Below are 17,490 nucleotides of genomic sequence, written 5' to 3'. Positions count from 1 at the left end.
CTGACTTTAGAGAAAGCTTTGACTACTTTTGTCATGTTTACAGATGTGAGATGCAGATTCTTTAAGACTTGGACTATTTTTTGAAGGGACCTAAAGATCCTGTACTTGTACATATAGTGCTGTCACGCTCGTGGACCTTTCCTGATGCCTCCCGCTCCCTCTTTCCCACTTCACTTCCTGTATAATACAGAAGAATGCAGTTTCTGATGCAGACACACTGTATGGTTTAGCGTTGTGGGGACCCGCTCTATAAGTAATGGTTTTAACTAATATTTGCTTCATCTTTATTATAGCCTTCAGTTAGTTAGTTAGTTTCAGTCTTAGAGTCAAACAGATTATTATTATTAATGTTATTTTTAGTCTTGAGGTCAAACAGCAGCACACACTGTTTCTGGTGTGACGTTGTGGGGTCCTGTAGAGTGTTAATGGAAATTCATGTGAAACCCATTGTACTGAATACACACACTGTACGGTTTAGCCTTGTGGGACCCGCTCTATAAGTAATGGTTTCTAACTAATATTTGTAATATCCTTATTATAGTCTTCATGTGCGGGTTATGAAGTTATGACAGCCGTGGAGAACTGCTCTGGAGCTGTCGGAGCTACACAACTTCAGTTTGGTCATTTACACTTCTACTGGACAAAATGAGCAATATTCTCCTGGACCTTGAAAAAGGACGCTTGGCAGAACAGGCAGAAATCTTGATGAAATCGACATAGATCCAGAAGTTACTCTACGAGTCTTTATAAATCTCTCTCTGGCTGCGTTTACACTGGAACAAACAATTTAAATTTTTTCCTTGCGTGAAAGATTTGACATTTTTGCACACATTTAAACACAAAGATCGGACCAAGATCTGATTTTTTCGCATCCGTCCTGAGCCACTCACAAATGTGGTTTTAAATTAGATACATATCAGATATCTGGACATCTGACCTGCGTCTAAATGCATAAATCTGATTCCCATTGGAAATACAAGCCACCACAGTGTGAAGGCGACACGTTTGATTTTAAAGTTAAAGTTAAGAAGCAGGTATTGCTTGTAAACACTGGCACTGTGTATTGTACACAAATGCATTGTTTCTAAAATATTTGCATAGGTAAAAACTAATTTATATATAAAAAATTATTAGTAGATGCGCTATACTTTTTTAGAGGTTGACCGATATTGGATTTTGCCGATACCAATAGCTAGGTTGGACCACACTGGCCGATACCGATGAATTAAATGATAGTTTTTAAAATGGATACTGAACAAAAACTAAAATAGTGCTTCATTTACAAAAAAAAAAAAAAAGACCATACTAATAGTAATAGTAGTAGTAATAATAAAAGTAATAATAATAATCATAATAATAACAATAATAGTAATAGTAAATGTTGAAATTACAACACTCTAATAGGGCCCTATGAAATCAGTTTTTTTTTTTTTTTTTTTTCTAGATTCCATTTTATTTATTTCCAAATTCAGTTATTTAATTTTGCTGGATTCTGTTTTTTTTCCATTTGAATTTTTCTCCACTCCTTTTTAATAGTTAAATTGAAGTTTATTAATCATAAAGCAAGTCTAATTAATTAAAATAATGAAACTTATACATTTTCACATCAATTTAATAAAAGTTTAACAAAAATTACGTTTAGGGCCCTATGAAATGTTTTATTTTTTCTCACCATATTTTTTTTTTATTGTTACCAAAATTGTTTTAGCATATCTAATTCTTTGAATGCATAAAACAACATTTTTTTTTTTGTTAAAGAAGCCTAATGAGTTTTTCCCCTCAAAAATTCTTTGTATTTACATTTTTATTGTTATCAAATCAAGGCATGAAACATTCATTTTATTTGTCTTTTAATAACTGAAAATTAAGCAAACTAAGGGGATGTACTATTAAAATTAAAACATGGAAGAAATGTTGTGTGATTATTCCTTAAAAAATAATTTTTGTTTCATTTTAGTAGTAGTGGTAGCCTGGTAGGCTATGTACAGTCTACTGAAAAATAGACTTCAAAACCGGACTTTTATTTTGACGGGTTGCAGTGAATATCTTTACAATTCTGTGCATGTGATATGATGCTTTTGCTCAAATCAAATGGTAAAATGCTCATGAAGTGACTCTCAGAGCAGTTCTGGAGATGTTCTTCATGTGTTTTCATCCTCATTTAGTGAGACAGCAGACGCTGAAATCACCGCGAGCATCACGCGCGTGCTAAACTGTGATTTCCGTTTTTATGAATGGATTCCGCGATTCCGTCCACGTTTTCTGCATCGCGGAAAACATAGGGCCCTACAATTATACCAGCACAATGTTTACTCTCGCACTTTAACTGCTTCTGTTATTGAACACAATATTGCATCCTTTTTCTCATGCTAAACAACGATATTTAATGTATCTGCATTACTGTAAGGGTAGGTTTAGGGTTGGGTAGGTGTAGACTTTAATAAAAACGCAATCTAATTGGTAGAAAAGAATATTTATTGTTGGTTTCCTGTAGCTGTATCCCTTCTAGCTACAGCCACGAATATAACACATAATTACTGTATTTGCAGTACTGTAAGGGTAGGTTTAGGCTTGTGGTAGGTGTAGACATTAATAAACCATAACTTTACAGTACCATTTTTCGTTGTCGAATTGTACTACCCACTGTTTTAGTGGGAGGTAGGAAAATCTGACAGGGTAGAAAATCCTGCCGCGCCACAGAGCGCCATTCACATAGTTTTCCATTAAATTGCATTCTATTCGCCCCAAATCGTTGTTAATGTACATAATGAATTATATATTGAGCATTTCCATCGAAACATTTGTCTTTCTGTGGCTCTAATAAAGTATGTACAGGTGCTGGTCATATAATTAGAATATCATCAAAAAGTTTATTTCATTAATTCCATTCAAAATGTGAAACTTGTATATTATATTCATTCATTACACACAGACTGATATATTTCAAATGTTTATATCTTTTAATTTTGATGATTATAACTGACAAATAAGGAAAATCCCAAATTCAGTATCTCAGAAAATTAGAATATAACTTTAGACCAATACAAAGAAAGGATTTTTAGAAATCTTGGCCAAATAAAAAGTATAAAAATGAAAAGTATGAGCATATACAGCACTCAATACTTAGTTTGGGCTCCTTTTGCCTGAATTACTGCAGTAATGCGGCATGGCATGGAGTCGATCAGTCTGTGGCACTGCTCAGGTGTTATGAGAGCCCAGGTTGCTCTGATAGTGGCCTTCAGCTCTTCTGCATTGTTGGGTCTGGCATATCGCATCTTCCTCTTCACAATACCCCATAGATTTTCTATGGCGTTAAGGTCAGGCGAGTTTGATGGCCAATTAAGAACAGGGATACCATGGTCCTTAAACCAGGTACTGGTAGCTTTGGCACTGTGTGCAGGTGCCAAGTCCTGTTGGAAAATGAAATCTGCATCTCCATAAAGTTGGTCAGCAGCAGGAAGCATGAAGTGCTCTAAAACTTCCTGGTATACGGTTGTGTTGACCTTGGACCTCAGAAAATACAGGGGACCAACACCAGCAGATGACATGGCACCCCAAACCATCACTGACTGTGGAAACTTTACACTGGACCTCAAGCAATGTGGATTGTGTGCCTCTCCTCTCTTCCTCCAGGCTCTGGGACCCTGATATTCAAAGGAAATGCAAAATTTACTTTCATCAGAGAACATAACTTTGGACCACTCAGCAGCAGTCCAATCCTTTTTGAAGCGAGACGCTCCTGATGCTGTCTGTTGTTCAAGAGTGGCTTGACACAAGGAATGCAACAGCTGAAACCCATGTCTTGCATACGTCTGTGCGTAGTGGTTCTTGAAGCACTAACTCCAACTGCAGTCCACTCTTTGTGAATCTCCCCCACATTTCTGAATGGGTTTTGTTTCACAATCCTCTCCAGGGTGCGGTTATCCCTATTGCTTGTAGACTTCTTTTTACCACATCTTTTCCTTCTCTTCGCCTCTCTATTAATGTGCTTGGACACAGAGCTCTGTGAACAGCCAGCCTCTTTTGCAATGACCTTTTGTGTCTTGCCCTCCTTGTGCAAGGTGTCAGTGGTAGTCTTTTGGACAACTGTCAAGTCAGCAGTCTTCCCCATGATTGTGTAGCCTACAGAACTAGACTGAGAGGCTTTGCAGGTGTTTTGAGTTAATTAGCTGATTAAAGTGTGGCACCAGGTGTCTTCAATATTGAACCTTTTCACAATATTCTAATTTTCTGAAATACTGAATTTGGGATTTTCCTTAGTTTTCAGTTATAAACATCAAAATTAAAAGAAATAAACATTTGAAATATATCAGTCTATGTTTAATGAATGAATATAATATACAAGTTTCTGTTTTTGAATGGAATTAATGAAATAAATAATTTTTTTGATGATATTCTAATTATATGACCAGCACCTGTATATACTTATTCTTTATGTCAGAACTTACGCAGATCAACTTTTTATCAACATCTTTGATGTATCATGTTCCACTAAGGCATCAACCCTTGCCCTTTGTCATCTCCACTTCTTTTGGTACTTAGAGGAAATGTTTAGAAATTCGAAAATTACAAAATATTTTTAAAGCAGTTACTAAAAAAAATAAACATATTCAAATCCAGCTAAACATTTCATTCTCTTTCAGATAATTTACTTTATGAAATAAACTCTCAAAAGGCTACATTAATAAGTTACAGTAATAACGTTGACTGTATCATTAAACATACTTTATACTATGGTATACCATGTATAAATTCTAAGTAACTTTTAGCCTACTAACGTTAGCTAATTTTAACCATACTCTGTAAATTTCAGTTGACAATGTGGGCATAATTTCTCTCGGTTCCTTCGTGTCAAACAAGTAAAACTCAAGCACGTTAATCAAATAACACAAAATGTACTTACCCAACAGTAGATTTTATATAATATATATCGATACAAGTCCCTCCTCTCCTCGTGCTTGTTCAATGTTCTGGACCGGAAGAACGCGTTAACCCTATCTCACGAGATAATCTATCCTATCGTGGGATTTTGTAATATCACAAAATATATTAGAATGTTTTGTCTTGGCAGCACAGTTTTGGCAATTACATCCAACTCAGACCTAAATTGTGACCAGATATATATCTGCTTTACATGTATATGCATAGATTCCATAAAAACAATGTAATACATAACAACGAATACATAAAACAGGTTGAAATAATGACTAAATTGCAGTGTGGCTTTGCAATCACTTAACCACACTGGGCACTTTGTGATTATAATTTATTTAAACAAGATAAAGTAAATATATTTACTTTGTATACAATTTTTTTTTCCTGCTAGTCATGCTTGGACGTCTTTTCACAAACGTGACGAGATGTGTAAAAAACGTCAGTGGACGTCTATTCACAACCTCTTGAAAACCTCTTAAAAACTACTTGGTGCACTTAAAATTAATTATAGCAGTATTAACCAAGGTGTAAACACAGCTTTTGCATATTTCACAAGGATTTCTTAGAGGGTCATGATGGACGTGTAATGCACGTGTAAAAGACGTCACCTAGTGATGTCCTCTCACAACCGATTCACAACAGAGTATATATTGAACTACACGCAGCTAAAAGTCAAAGTAACAATTATACATGCAACCCCATAGAACTATAGACATGTACAAACGTATCTGAATGCATTTTTAGGAAATGTTCTGTGTTACATATTTCTACCGATTTATGCCGTCCTACCGCGACTATTTTTGGCCAGGGACACGACGTCGCCGTTGGACCAATGTTTGCTGGGTCCACACTGACCTTAATTTTCTCGATTATAGATGGGGTGCTATGATTGATCGGCTACCGATCACAATCGGCCGAAAATCGCTTTGGGATGATTGATCAGCGGTCTCTAAAAAGGCAGATTTCATAAAACCGATCTCAAGTTGATGATCAAGCTGTTTGGCTCGACATGCAGCAGCACCGTCTCAGTCTCTGTCCAGCATGGGTGACATAATTATAATGCCTTATTTCTTCATTAAATAACTGATAAAGTAATTTTGAAAAAGTTTCTGAGACATAATTTCACAAACAGCGTGAATGAATCATTGCACGCTTTCTCTCTCAAAATGCAAATGGCTTCAAATCACATCACTTCTGCTCTATAAGAGAGCTGCACTGTTGACACAGGAATTGTCACTTGCACTATCGAGGCAGTGTCGCATCATCACTAAAGTTTATAAATTGCATTTTTTTCTTTTCAATTCTTGCCAGTGTTTAAACCATTCAACGCTCGTGCTTTCCTGCACACTTGCAGCTCACACACGTAATGCCAGGTTCACATTACTCTGTTTGCAGTGCGTATGTGGTGTTTATTTTTCCGCGCTCATGTTAACGGATTAAAGCGTTTACACTGCACACGCGGTTGCAGTCTGGCAGTGCATTTAGGAGTGGTGCATCTGCAGCAGTGCAGTGATCGTTTCCACATTGAGTCTATTTTTTGAGTCTCGGTGCTGGCAGGAGTTGTAGGTGGGAGGAAGTTAATGAACAGCACTCTCTTACACCCTCATTACCCACGGCTGAAGTGCCCTTGAGCAAGGCAATGAACCCCCTGTTGCTCCCCGGGCAGCTGGATATATAGCTGCCCACTGCTCCAGGTGTGTGTTCACTTCTCACTGCTGTGTGTGTGTGCACTTGGATGGGTTAAATGCAGAAAACCAATTTCGAGTATGGGCTACCATACTTGGCAAATGTCACTACTTTCACTTTCTTTATGAACCACAGGATTAGTATTAAAGATTGAAATGCAAAAGTTAAGGCAGCTGAGTGATTCTGTCAATGGTAAGTTTTAATTTAGTAAGTTTTAATTTAGAATGTTTGTGATAATGTCAGAAAAGTAGTTTAAATGTTTTGCTTTAACAAACTTAATATATAAATCTAAAAGTAAATGCAAAAGTAAAAAGCATTGAGTAATTGCTAAAAGATTGTATTACTGTACTGTTTCAAAAAGCATTTTGAGTAACAATGTCTGGATTTAAAATCAAAATAATGGATAAATGTTGTGTTTGTGGTAAACAGCGGTGGATCAGGAGCAGACTCCTGTGTGAAAGCACAGTCCCTGCTGCTTCTGTACCACACATAGACTACATATACACACTGTAAACAGAGTATGTGTGAACCTCACATACAGCTCACACAATCAGGCTAGCACTTTGTAAGCTATTGTGCAACAATTACATGATTGTAAACACAAAAATAAAGTGCATGATCAAATATTTAGGTGAGATAAATCTATATTTTAGAAAAAACTGCCCCCTCCACCCCTCAAATGAAAAAACTAAACAAAACAAAAAAACCTCTCACAACAGTCCACCTAAGAGAGGAATCAATTTTCAGAAATGAAATTCAGGCCCTGAATAAATGTCTAAAAATCTTGATTGGAGTATCACTATAAATAATTCTACATGGTATAAAGAAGGCTTTAATAAGATCATTATCAGTAATTGTATCGTCAGATACTGCTTTCTGTGATTGGCCTCAATCTTCTCTACACTATAGGCACAACTATGAACATATGAACATCATTTACACTATTGCAATAAACAGTAAAGTGCATAGAAAAAATTTACAGTGTGCAAATGGATTACTCAGTGTTTCTTGATGATCAGAAGGTAGTGCAAGTAATGACTAGTGTACTGTTTTTTGTTTGTTGTAAATGAATAAATCAGAGTGAGTGTAATGAGTGTTATCTTTGAACACATGCATGAAAGAGTTTATGCAAGAGTTAATTGACTTGCTGACCTACTAATGTATTGAGTTTTGAGAAACTATTTAGATCACTTGTTTGTCAAATGTTAAACATCTTTATTAAATAGAACATCTAGAACACAAAACAATAGCATTTTTTTGTTTGGAGCTCCTATTCTCAGTATATTCTCTTTACAAACTCCTTTAAAAATACACATTTAAAATGTGTTGAGATCTGTTAACTTATTTGTGATAACTTTATACAGATGATGAAATGAGTTTGAATTAAGTCCCCACAATGACCAAAAACTGGTTGTGTGTTTGCTGGAGCCCAGATATACCAAATAACTGAAATGTCCCCACGAGTGACCAGTGTGTCAGGTTTATAACTTTTGTAGTGAAATATTTGTAATCTGAAGTTATACTTTTAAAAAGGCTTTTTAGTTTTTATCAAATTATTTTTTTTAGGTCTGTAGGATCATAGGAAAGGGTGGTCCCCACTATGTAGCAATTCTGACAGGTGGCCCCCACAATGCATAAAAACAAGTATGTTTGGGTGTGGGTGTGTGCGTGCTTGTGTGTCTGTCAACACAATAATCCTCTGGGTAAAATTATTAAGAAATTGAGAAATCTGTGAAATCCTCTCTGTAATAGTCATATTTACTTTCCTCCACACACGTAAGATAAGTTGTAGGCCACTATAAAGCAGATCAATGTCCACTAAAGTAGAGAAGATGAATCCGTATGTAACCTGACTGCTGCACAAAGATGAACATCAATCTAACAAACAGCCAATCCAGTCAAACTCTCTCTTTTAACCTCAGTATCTGATGATGCTGATGTTTGAGCATACAGTGGAAGTTATTAGCAGGTCTGATATAATTCAGTGATGTTTATTAGTATTCATGCTTGAACTCTTGTGTATTGATCCTTTGGTTCACCTTCTCTGTGACTGAATGCAGGTTTATTGTTTGAATATTTACTATGATTTCAGGGGATTGAGCACAAAATCATCTCTGAGTTAAAAAGCTTTAAGAGACTACTGAGTCCAGATTACCCAGAATGCTCTGAAAGAGACCGTTATAATGATGAGGGTCATAGCAGAGTCAGAGAGGGGCTTCTGAAGATCACACTGCTCATCCTGAGGAAGATGAACCAGACAGACCTCGCTAACACACTACAGACCAGTAAGAGCTCTGGATCAGCAGATTATAGCCTGTGTTTTTATTATCAACCTTCTGTCTTCAGTCACTAATGTTCCTGAATGTCACGACACAATCTAATATCTAACATATCAAAGCTAAAAATACATTTCTCAAATATTGCTCTGCCAATAACAACAATTATTTCCTTTGCTCAGAACTGATGCCTGTGTATCAACAAAAACTCAGATCCAGACTACATGATAAATATCAGAGAATAAGTGAAGGAATGTCCAATCATGGAGACTCAACACGTCTGAATGAGATCTACACAGAACTCTGCATCACAGAGGGAGGCAGTGGAGAGGTCAATAATGAACATGAGGTGAGACAGATTAAGACAGTGTCCAGGAGACCAGAGACACAGGAGACACCAATCAACTGCAATGACATATTTAAACCCTCACCTAGACAAGACAAACCCATCAGAACTGTGCTGACTAAAGGAGTCGCTGGAATTGGAAAAACAGTCTCTGTGCAGAAGTTCATTCTGGACTGGACTGAAGGAAAAGCCAATCAGGACGTTCATTTCATATTTCCACTTCCTTTCAGGGAGCTGAACTTGATACAGAAACATCTCAGTCTTGTGGATCTCCTAAACCACCTTCACGCAGAAACCAAAGAATTAAAGTCAGCAGATTATGAGGACTTCAAAGTCATGTTCATATTTGATGGTCTGGATGAGTGTCGACTGCGTCTAGATTTCCAAAACAATCGGAGCTTGTCTGATGTGACAGAATCAGCTTCAGTGGATGTGCTGCTGACCAACCTCATCAAGGGGAACCTACTTCCTTCTGCTCTCCTCTGGATCACCTCTCGACCAGCAGCAGCCAATCAGATCCCTCCTGAGTGTGTCGACCAGGTCACAGAGGTACGAGGATTCAACGATCCTCAGAAGGAGGAATATTTCAGGAAGAGAATAAATGATCCGAGTCTGGCTGATAGAATCGTCACACACATCCGATCAACAAGAAGTCTGTTCATCATGTGTCACATCCCAGTCTTCTGCTGGATTTCAGCCGTTGTTCTAGAGAGGATGATGGGTAAAGCAGAGAGTGCAGAGATCCCCAAGACTCTCACACAGATGTTCACACACTTCCTGATCTTTCAGACCCAACTGAAGACACAGAAGTATGATGGGAAATATGAAATCAATCCTGATCAAGCTAGAAAGACTATTTTATCTCTAGGAAAACTGGCTTTTGAACAGCTGGAAAAAGGGAACCTGATCTTCTATGAGAAGGACCTGAAAGAGAGCGGCATTGATGTCAGAGAAGTGTCAGTGTACTCAGGAGTTTGTACCCAGATCTTCAGAGAGGAGTTTGGACTTCAGCTGGGGAAGGTGTTCAGCTTTGTTCATCCGAGTATTCAGGAGTTTCTTGCTGCTTTATTCAAGCTACTGTCCTTTTCTGAACAAAACACAGGACTGAAGAATGAGTACAGGTCACCAATAACCAGTTTACTGAAGAGAGAAGTGGACAAGGCCTTACAGAATGAGAACGGACACTGGGATCTTTTCCTCCGGTTCCTTCTAGGTCTCTCACTAGAGTCTAATCAGACTCTCTTACAAGGGCTCCTGAGAAAGACAGTAAGCAGCTCTTATATCAATCAGGAAACAGCTGCATACATCAAACAGAAGATCAGGAAGAATCCCTCTCCAGAGAAATCCATCAATCTGTTCCACTGTCTGAATGAACTGAATGATCGTTCACTAGAGCAGGAAGTACAAACATACCTGAGCAGAAGAATTGACCGTCATCTCTCTGGAGTCTCTCTGTCTGCTGCTCAGTGGACGGCTCTAGTGTTTGTGCTGTTGAACTCAGAAGAAGAGCTGGATGAGTTTAAACTGAGTAAATATCATCATTCAGAAGAATGTCTTCTGAGGCTGCTGCCAGTGATCCAAGCATCTAGAAAGATTGAGTGAGTATTTTACTGTGTCTTTGTTTTATTGACTTTATTTTATACTAGGTATACGAGCGTATGTGACGCTCAGTGGGTTCAGGTGTAGTGCAGCCAAGATGGTGGTGTGTGTTTCCGGTTAGAGAAACATGAGAGAGGATCCCAATTTAGCTTGTTTAATCATAGACCGGTTGTATATGTTACTTCACACAAATGTGGTCTATAAACAGAAGAAATACAAAGAAAACCTCAGTTTTTCTTGCGTGTGTTGTGACACGTGCACAGAGCCGGAAGTTTGAGGATGTTATTGACTTGTCTAAATCATTTATGAATTCCCCTTTAGAACTTGAGGAATGTAAGTTATTTGTTACTCCGAGTAATTCAAGTCCAGAGTCTGAATTCCATCAAACCAGTGAACTGGGTCCTCTAAGAGTTGGAAGGGAACAGTTGGCAGCTGCCCAAAAATCAGATCAGAGCTTGAGGAACTGTGTTGATGCAGCAGTTGATCTAGTGGAAAAGCCTGAAGCTAAGGTTGTGTTTTTTTTGGGACGATGGTATTTTCATGCGTCAGTGGAAGTCTAGTATCTCCAGTGATGAGGCTAGCTGGAATACATTATTTCAGATAGTTTTACCCTCTGGTTATCGAAATCAGGTTTTAAAATTGGCTCATGAGAACATGCTCGCAGGTCATCTGGGTATTACTAAAACTTTCAAGAGGGTTTCAAGGTATTTCTTCTGGCCGAGTATGAAATCCACCGTTTCAGAATTTTGCCGGTCTTGTCATGTATGTCAGGTGGCAGGGAAGTCTAAAGCCATGATTCCCCCTGGTTGTAGTGGTGCTAAACAAATCATTTCATAACCATTCGAGAGATTGATTCTCCCATCACCGGAATTGGTTGTAGTGGTGCTGGGGGAATCATGGCTTTAGACTTCCCCGCCACCCGACATACATGACAAGACCGGCAAAATTCTGAAACAGTGGATTTCATACTCGGCCAGAAGAAATACCTGGAAACCCTCTTGAAAGTTTTAGTAATACCCAGATGACCTGCGAGCACAATCTCATGAGCCAATTTTAAAACCTGGTTTCAATAACCAGAGGGTAAAACTATCTGAAATAATGTATTCCAGCAAGCCTCATCATTGGAGATACTAGACTTCCACCGACGCATCAAAATACCATCGTCCCAAAAAAACACAACCCTAGCTTCAGGCTTTTCCACTAGATCAACTGCTGCATCAACACAGTTCCTCAAGCTCTGATCTGATTTTTGGGCAGCTGCCAACTGTTCCCTTCCAACTCGTAGAGGACCCAGTTCACTGGTTTGATTGAATTCAGACTCTGGACTTGAATTACTCGAAGTAACAAATAATTTGCATTCTGCAAGTTCTGAAGGGGAATTCATAAATGATTTAGACAAGTCAATAACATCCTCAAACTTACAGCTCTGTGCACGTGTCACTACATACGCAGGAAAAACTGAGGGGAACAAACTAGCAACAGACGTTGTTGAAGATTCAGGTGTCCCGATAACCACTGGGCTAGAAAAAACCTTACCACCGGCCAAGTCATTACCCAGCACAAGACCAACTCCCTCCACAGGCAACTCTGAGCGCACTCCGAGCTCAACAACTCCTGACACCAGATCAGAGGTTAGACAAACGGTGTGAAAAGGTAACCTAACAACCCAGTTCAATGCCACGTACTAAAATATCAGAGCCAGTATGTTTCAGCAGAAAACGGCAATACGCTCTCCAATATAATAGACTGGGCAGCGCCTGTGTCCCTGAGAATTGTAATTGGTCTTAACTCCGACTCAGCAGATAAAAGACACAAAACCCGATATAAGAAAAGGCTGGTACAACGAAGCAGCACTCATGCTTTCACTAACCTCAGAAGGTTTGACGAAAGCAACACTTTTAGCTTTCCTAGATTAATTTTTCTGCTTCCAAGAGCTGCACTCAGAGATCAAATGGCCTGGGTCAAGGCAATAAAAACACACGCGCTTGTCACCCATACGTTTTGAATCATACTTGTGGGAACTCTCTGATTTTAGATGACCTGCACGAACCGAATCAGTAACTGTATCCTCAACAGGAGATCGATTTCTACTCTGGTGCCCGGAAGGAAAAACACTTTTGTGCGTTAGCACAAATTCGTCTGTGATAACCGCAGCATCCGACAGCTTAGTTACCTTCTTCTCATTTAAGTGCACAACAATATTCTCTGGCAAACAACTTTTAAAGTCTTCCACCAGAACTAACTCTCGAAGTTGTTCAAATGTGGACACTTTACTGGAACAACACCATTTGTCAAAGAGATTCCCCTTCTCTCTGGCAAATTCTACAAATGTTTGTTTGGCTGCTTTGACATAGCCCCGAAACTTCTGCCGGTATGCCCCAGGTACCAATTCATAAGCTCTAAGCACAGCAATTTTAACAATGTCATAATCTAATGACTGTTCAATAGGCAAGGAAGAGCAAACTTCCTGGGCTTTACCCTCCAAATTACATTGTAGGAGTAAAGCCCACATATCTTTTGGCCACCTAAGTTTCACAGCTACGCGTTCAAATGTAGTGAAATAGGAATCTACTTCAGTTTGCATGTGCTCTATATTAAGAGCAGGAACTAAGCAACGTCATCAATTTGACATTTCCAACAATAATGAACAAACCGGGTAATATATAACTAGGAAGTGAACATAATCATTTGTATTATAATAGAAATACATTTATTAGCAAGCTTAATGCCCTATACAAAGGCGTTTGGTTTCACTTTCAATATCGCTTTCAGTTTCACTTTCATCTGTGACGCAGTTTAAAATGCGTTCGATTTATGGGCAAACATTGACAATCAGAACAATGATATAGATGACAAATATAATACAGTAGGTGGACATCCAAAGCGTTACTTCTACCGCCGCTCGTACCGCCGCTGCGGCGTCTGCAAAGTGCATTAGCAGCTTTTGACCGCTGAGTGGCGCTTTAATCACAGGTTTACAAACAAGCGCATCAAAGCACATTTTCGCAAATAAACGTCAGCTTTGCCTCACCGAAGTGTTATATTTAATTGCAGTCGGGGAAAATGAAAGAAAAAATATTTAATATTCACAGATGAAAGTTTAGTCCTTATGAAGATATGTGCGTTTCTTAGAACGAATTCAAGCAGGATAAATGTCAAGCCTATGAGCCTGTGCTTATATTTTCTCTACACCATATTTTAGATTAGACACATTTAAATAGTGTGCAGTATTATTTATATAATATGAATTATGTGTTATATTATTAAAAAAAATTGTGAGCTAGGCTTGCGTGTTTTATAAATTATTTTCTTTATTTTAGTAAAACGTAAGGCACTGTATAATTTCGCTCCCATTATTTAGGCCTAATTAAAACAAGAAACGAATAAATTAAACCTGCACGATTTAACTAGTAAATCATTGCAACTCTAAAGAATGGACGGATTAATAAAACGTCCTCACTTATCAACAAACTACACACGATGTAAAAAAAAAAAAAAAAAGCAGCTTCATTAATTGACAACTTCAGTGATTTTAAATGGAGTCTTCTTTACTTGCTTTCATATAATTTAAGTAAAAATAAAAAAAATAAATAAATAAATTGCAGCCGCATTTAAATGCAGGTTTGTATAATATTCCGTAAAATATCAGTGCAAGATTTGCTCTGTGCATGATGCTGAGTCAGCATTTATTCTTATTTGTCTACATATTTTATCTTCATTACAAATCTTGTTTGGTTTTATTTTGGATAATTGGATGTAAAAAATATTTACTTTGTAATGCATATGCAAAATGTGAATTATTATTTATATTCAAGTGTTTGTGCAAAAATTATTAATGCGCATGCATGACAGGGAGGCGCCCTCTCGATCACGTAATTTTTTTCCTAATAATGAAATAACTGAAAATTGTGGCGTCTCACATACATGAGAAATATATCAACAGAAAGCTTGAAATGTCTTTTAAACGAATCAATTCAAAACGAAAGCGTTATGTAATCTGTGAAGGTTGTATTTCTGTTTAAAGGCGCGTCCATGTGGAGAGAGTCAGCACTGTGAATTTCATCTTGCAGCCGACAAGAAAAACATTTGTTTATTAATAAATAATTAAAATGTCTCCTTTTTCATAATTATTAGGATACTTCTGCCTGTGCTTTGTGGCAAGCTTAATGCATATTCTTGAGCGTGGAATATATTAAGGCTGGATTATAGTTGTAAATTTAATATAAACTTGCGATTAGTTGAATAATGACAAATGAACGACTACTAACTAGAAAAATCTTACGTGGGAAGCAGACCTATTAAATACCCTCTAGACATCTCTTTTAAAGTTTTTAAAGAATTTTATACGCGTTTGCATAAATTCTTCTTTCAGAACGGTCTGTAATGGAGAGATGCCTTAACTGATTTTTCCTCTGAAACACAAAAACGAAAATTGAAATAAAATAAATATTTTATGTTTTGAGAATGATTGGGCTCAACCCTACCCCGCGCGTCTGAGACACGCTGCCGAGCAGAGTATGAGCGGAGCGGAGTAATTCTGACTGAAGAGGAGAGGAAAAGTCGGAGCGTAGTGGTTTTCACTCGCTCCAGCACCGCTCCATCACGAATACAATTCATGCCAACAGCCCGTAATATAACTGCATATTTAGCAAGAATTCACATGATAAACATATTTAGCTATAGCTTGATACACATAATATCTCCGATCAGAAGACTATAATGACGGCAATAGTCGAGCAGGATGTTACAGGCTAGTTCTCAATGAATTTGTCTTCCTTTTACTGATTATTTTCGGGTTAAAGCATGATTTAAACAGATACAGCACATTCACACGTAATCGCTGTTGCAATAATGCATTCAAACAAATGTAATCTTACAGTAGGCTACTTCATCTGTATCTGATTTTGAATGAGCAGAAATCTGTAACAAATGCATCGATCTGTAGATAAAATAACTGACGAAAATGTAAACTGTTATTTTCATCACAAACAAAATTTGCACAGCAGAAAGCAGCAATTATACCTTTTAATGCTGACAATTTTATTAGTTTGGCGTTTGGTAGGACAAAAAGTTTGCACACAATAGCCTAATCCCCTTTGAAACTCTCCTGTAATTTTATTTATTTTTATTTAATTTTTATAAGCTATTATGAACATAACATTTCAACTTTAGCCACGGAGTGAAGCCGTGCAGTGTTTCTGGTATCAATGAACGCTGAGCAGAGTGATTATTAAATGCTTGGAGCGCGGAGGGAAATTGTTGCTGCTCCACTCCGCTCACATAGGCCTGCTGTACTGCCGAGTGAGAGAGATGTTTCGCCCTATATGAACAAGGCCGTCCGGTGTAGACACGGTTAGACAGTGTCTGCTATATTTACAAATAATTGATATAAGAAATAAAAATAAATACATAACCTAAACCAGCAGCATAACGAGATGAAAATATAGACTAGAAAAAACTGATTTAGGCCTACACTTGGTCTGTCCTCCGTCCATGACACTGACTCACTGCGGAGCTGCCAATTTTAATCTGAACAGCTCTTAACGCCGAGTGGATGGCATGATGGGCTAGTATTAAAAAAATATATATTTATATTAAAACTTGTTTTGAGCAATTTCTTTGTCATTTGAATATTGATTTTAAGTAGGGGGGGGCAAAAAAAAAAATCGATTTAAATTGTAAATCGGATTTTTTGTGTGAAAAAAATCGGGGATTTTTTTTTTTATTTAGGCCATAGCCCTAATGCAACAGTTTTTTTTTTTTTTTTTTAAGTTAAGGCAACTTCCTCTGAAATTAAGTTATAATAACTAATAAACTTTATTGCGCTATACAGTAGTCAACATTTGAAGTGATCAAACCTTTCTTTAAAGTTGTCCTAAAACCTGTTCTGCAAGTTTGAAACCCTCATAAGACTGTCCATATGAAAGAGCAAGAAATTCACACCTTTATCTCGACTCCCACAAGCTATACAGAACTAACCCCCAACCCCCTTCGAGATTCAACTTGAATTTCAATACTATTAAACTGACTTTAAAATCTCAAGGAGTTTATAAGTTGAAACGGTAAAATGTCACAGTGCATGCTAGCCTAAATGAACTTGTATCTTGTATAGTATCCGAAGACATGAGTGCATGTTAGCATAAAACTAACAATATAATTTGATTTTTTTTTTTTTTTTTAAATGAACAATTCCTGTATAAAATGTGACGCAACCTTTATATCAAACATTTTGAAATCGTCCACAGCTGAGCATCGCAGGAGGCAGATCTGAAGTTATATTTGTTTGTTCACGAAGTGAATGTGATGCACAAAGTAATTTTTAGATGCAATGGAAAAATAAAGCTGGATAAAAACATACACGAAAACCCGCTAAAAAATAAATTACATTTGTGAGAGTTGCATTTTATTACATTCAGAAATAATAACGGCAGGCCTAATAATGCTATAGGCTAATGTACCAACAGGACATTTTTAGTTCCCTTCACTTTACAACAAATCCTTTAAATTTTAAAAAATTATCAGAACAGAACAAGAATTACAAATATATAATTCTAATGGATAAATATAATTGCAGCAGGCTATATAATAATATAGACTTATAAACAACAACAAAAATAATAATAATTAAAAATAATTTAAAGCGATACA

At 37.3% G+C, this 17,490-nt stretch overlaps 1 protein-coding gene across 1 annotated transcript in view; it reads left to right on the top strand.

The window, feature by feature from the left end:
* The window catches only part of LOC109094447 (NACHT, LRR and PYD domains-containing protein 3-like), a 54,195-nt gene that overhangs the window by 11,106 nt on the left and 25,599 nt on the right, over positions 1–17,490 (top strand). The window contains exons 5-6 of the mRNA XM_042748896.1: positions 8,714–8,906; positions 9,080–10,841. Coding sequence (XP_042604830.1) covers positions 8,714–8,906; positions 9,080–10,841 — 1,955 coding nt within the window. The remainder of the gene's footprint in view (positions 1–8,713; positions 8,907–9,079; positions 10,842–17,490) is intronic.

This window comes from Cyprinus carpio, chromosome B22, assembly GCF_018340385.1.
Source record: "Cyprinus carpio isolate SPL01 chromosome B22, ASM1834038v1, whole genome shotgun sequence".
Classification (NCBI taxonomy): domain Eukaryota; kingdom Metazoa; phylum Chordata; class Actinopteri; order Cypriniformes; family Cyprinidae; genus Cyprinus; species Cyprinus carpio.
Note: the sequence above shows the minus strand (reverse complement) of the source record. Positions and strands in the feature narration are given on the sequence as shown.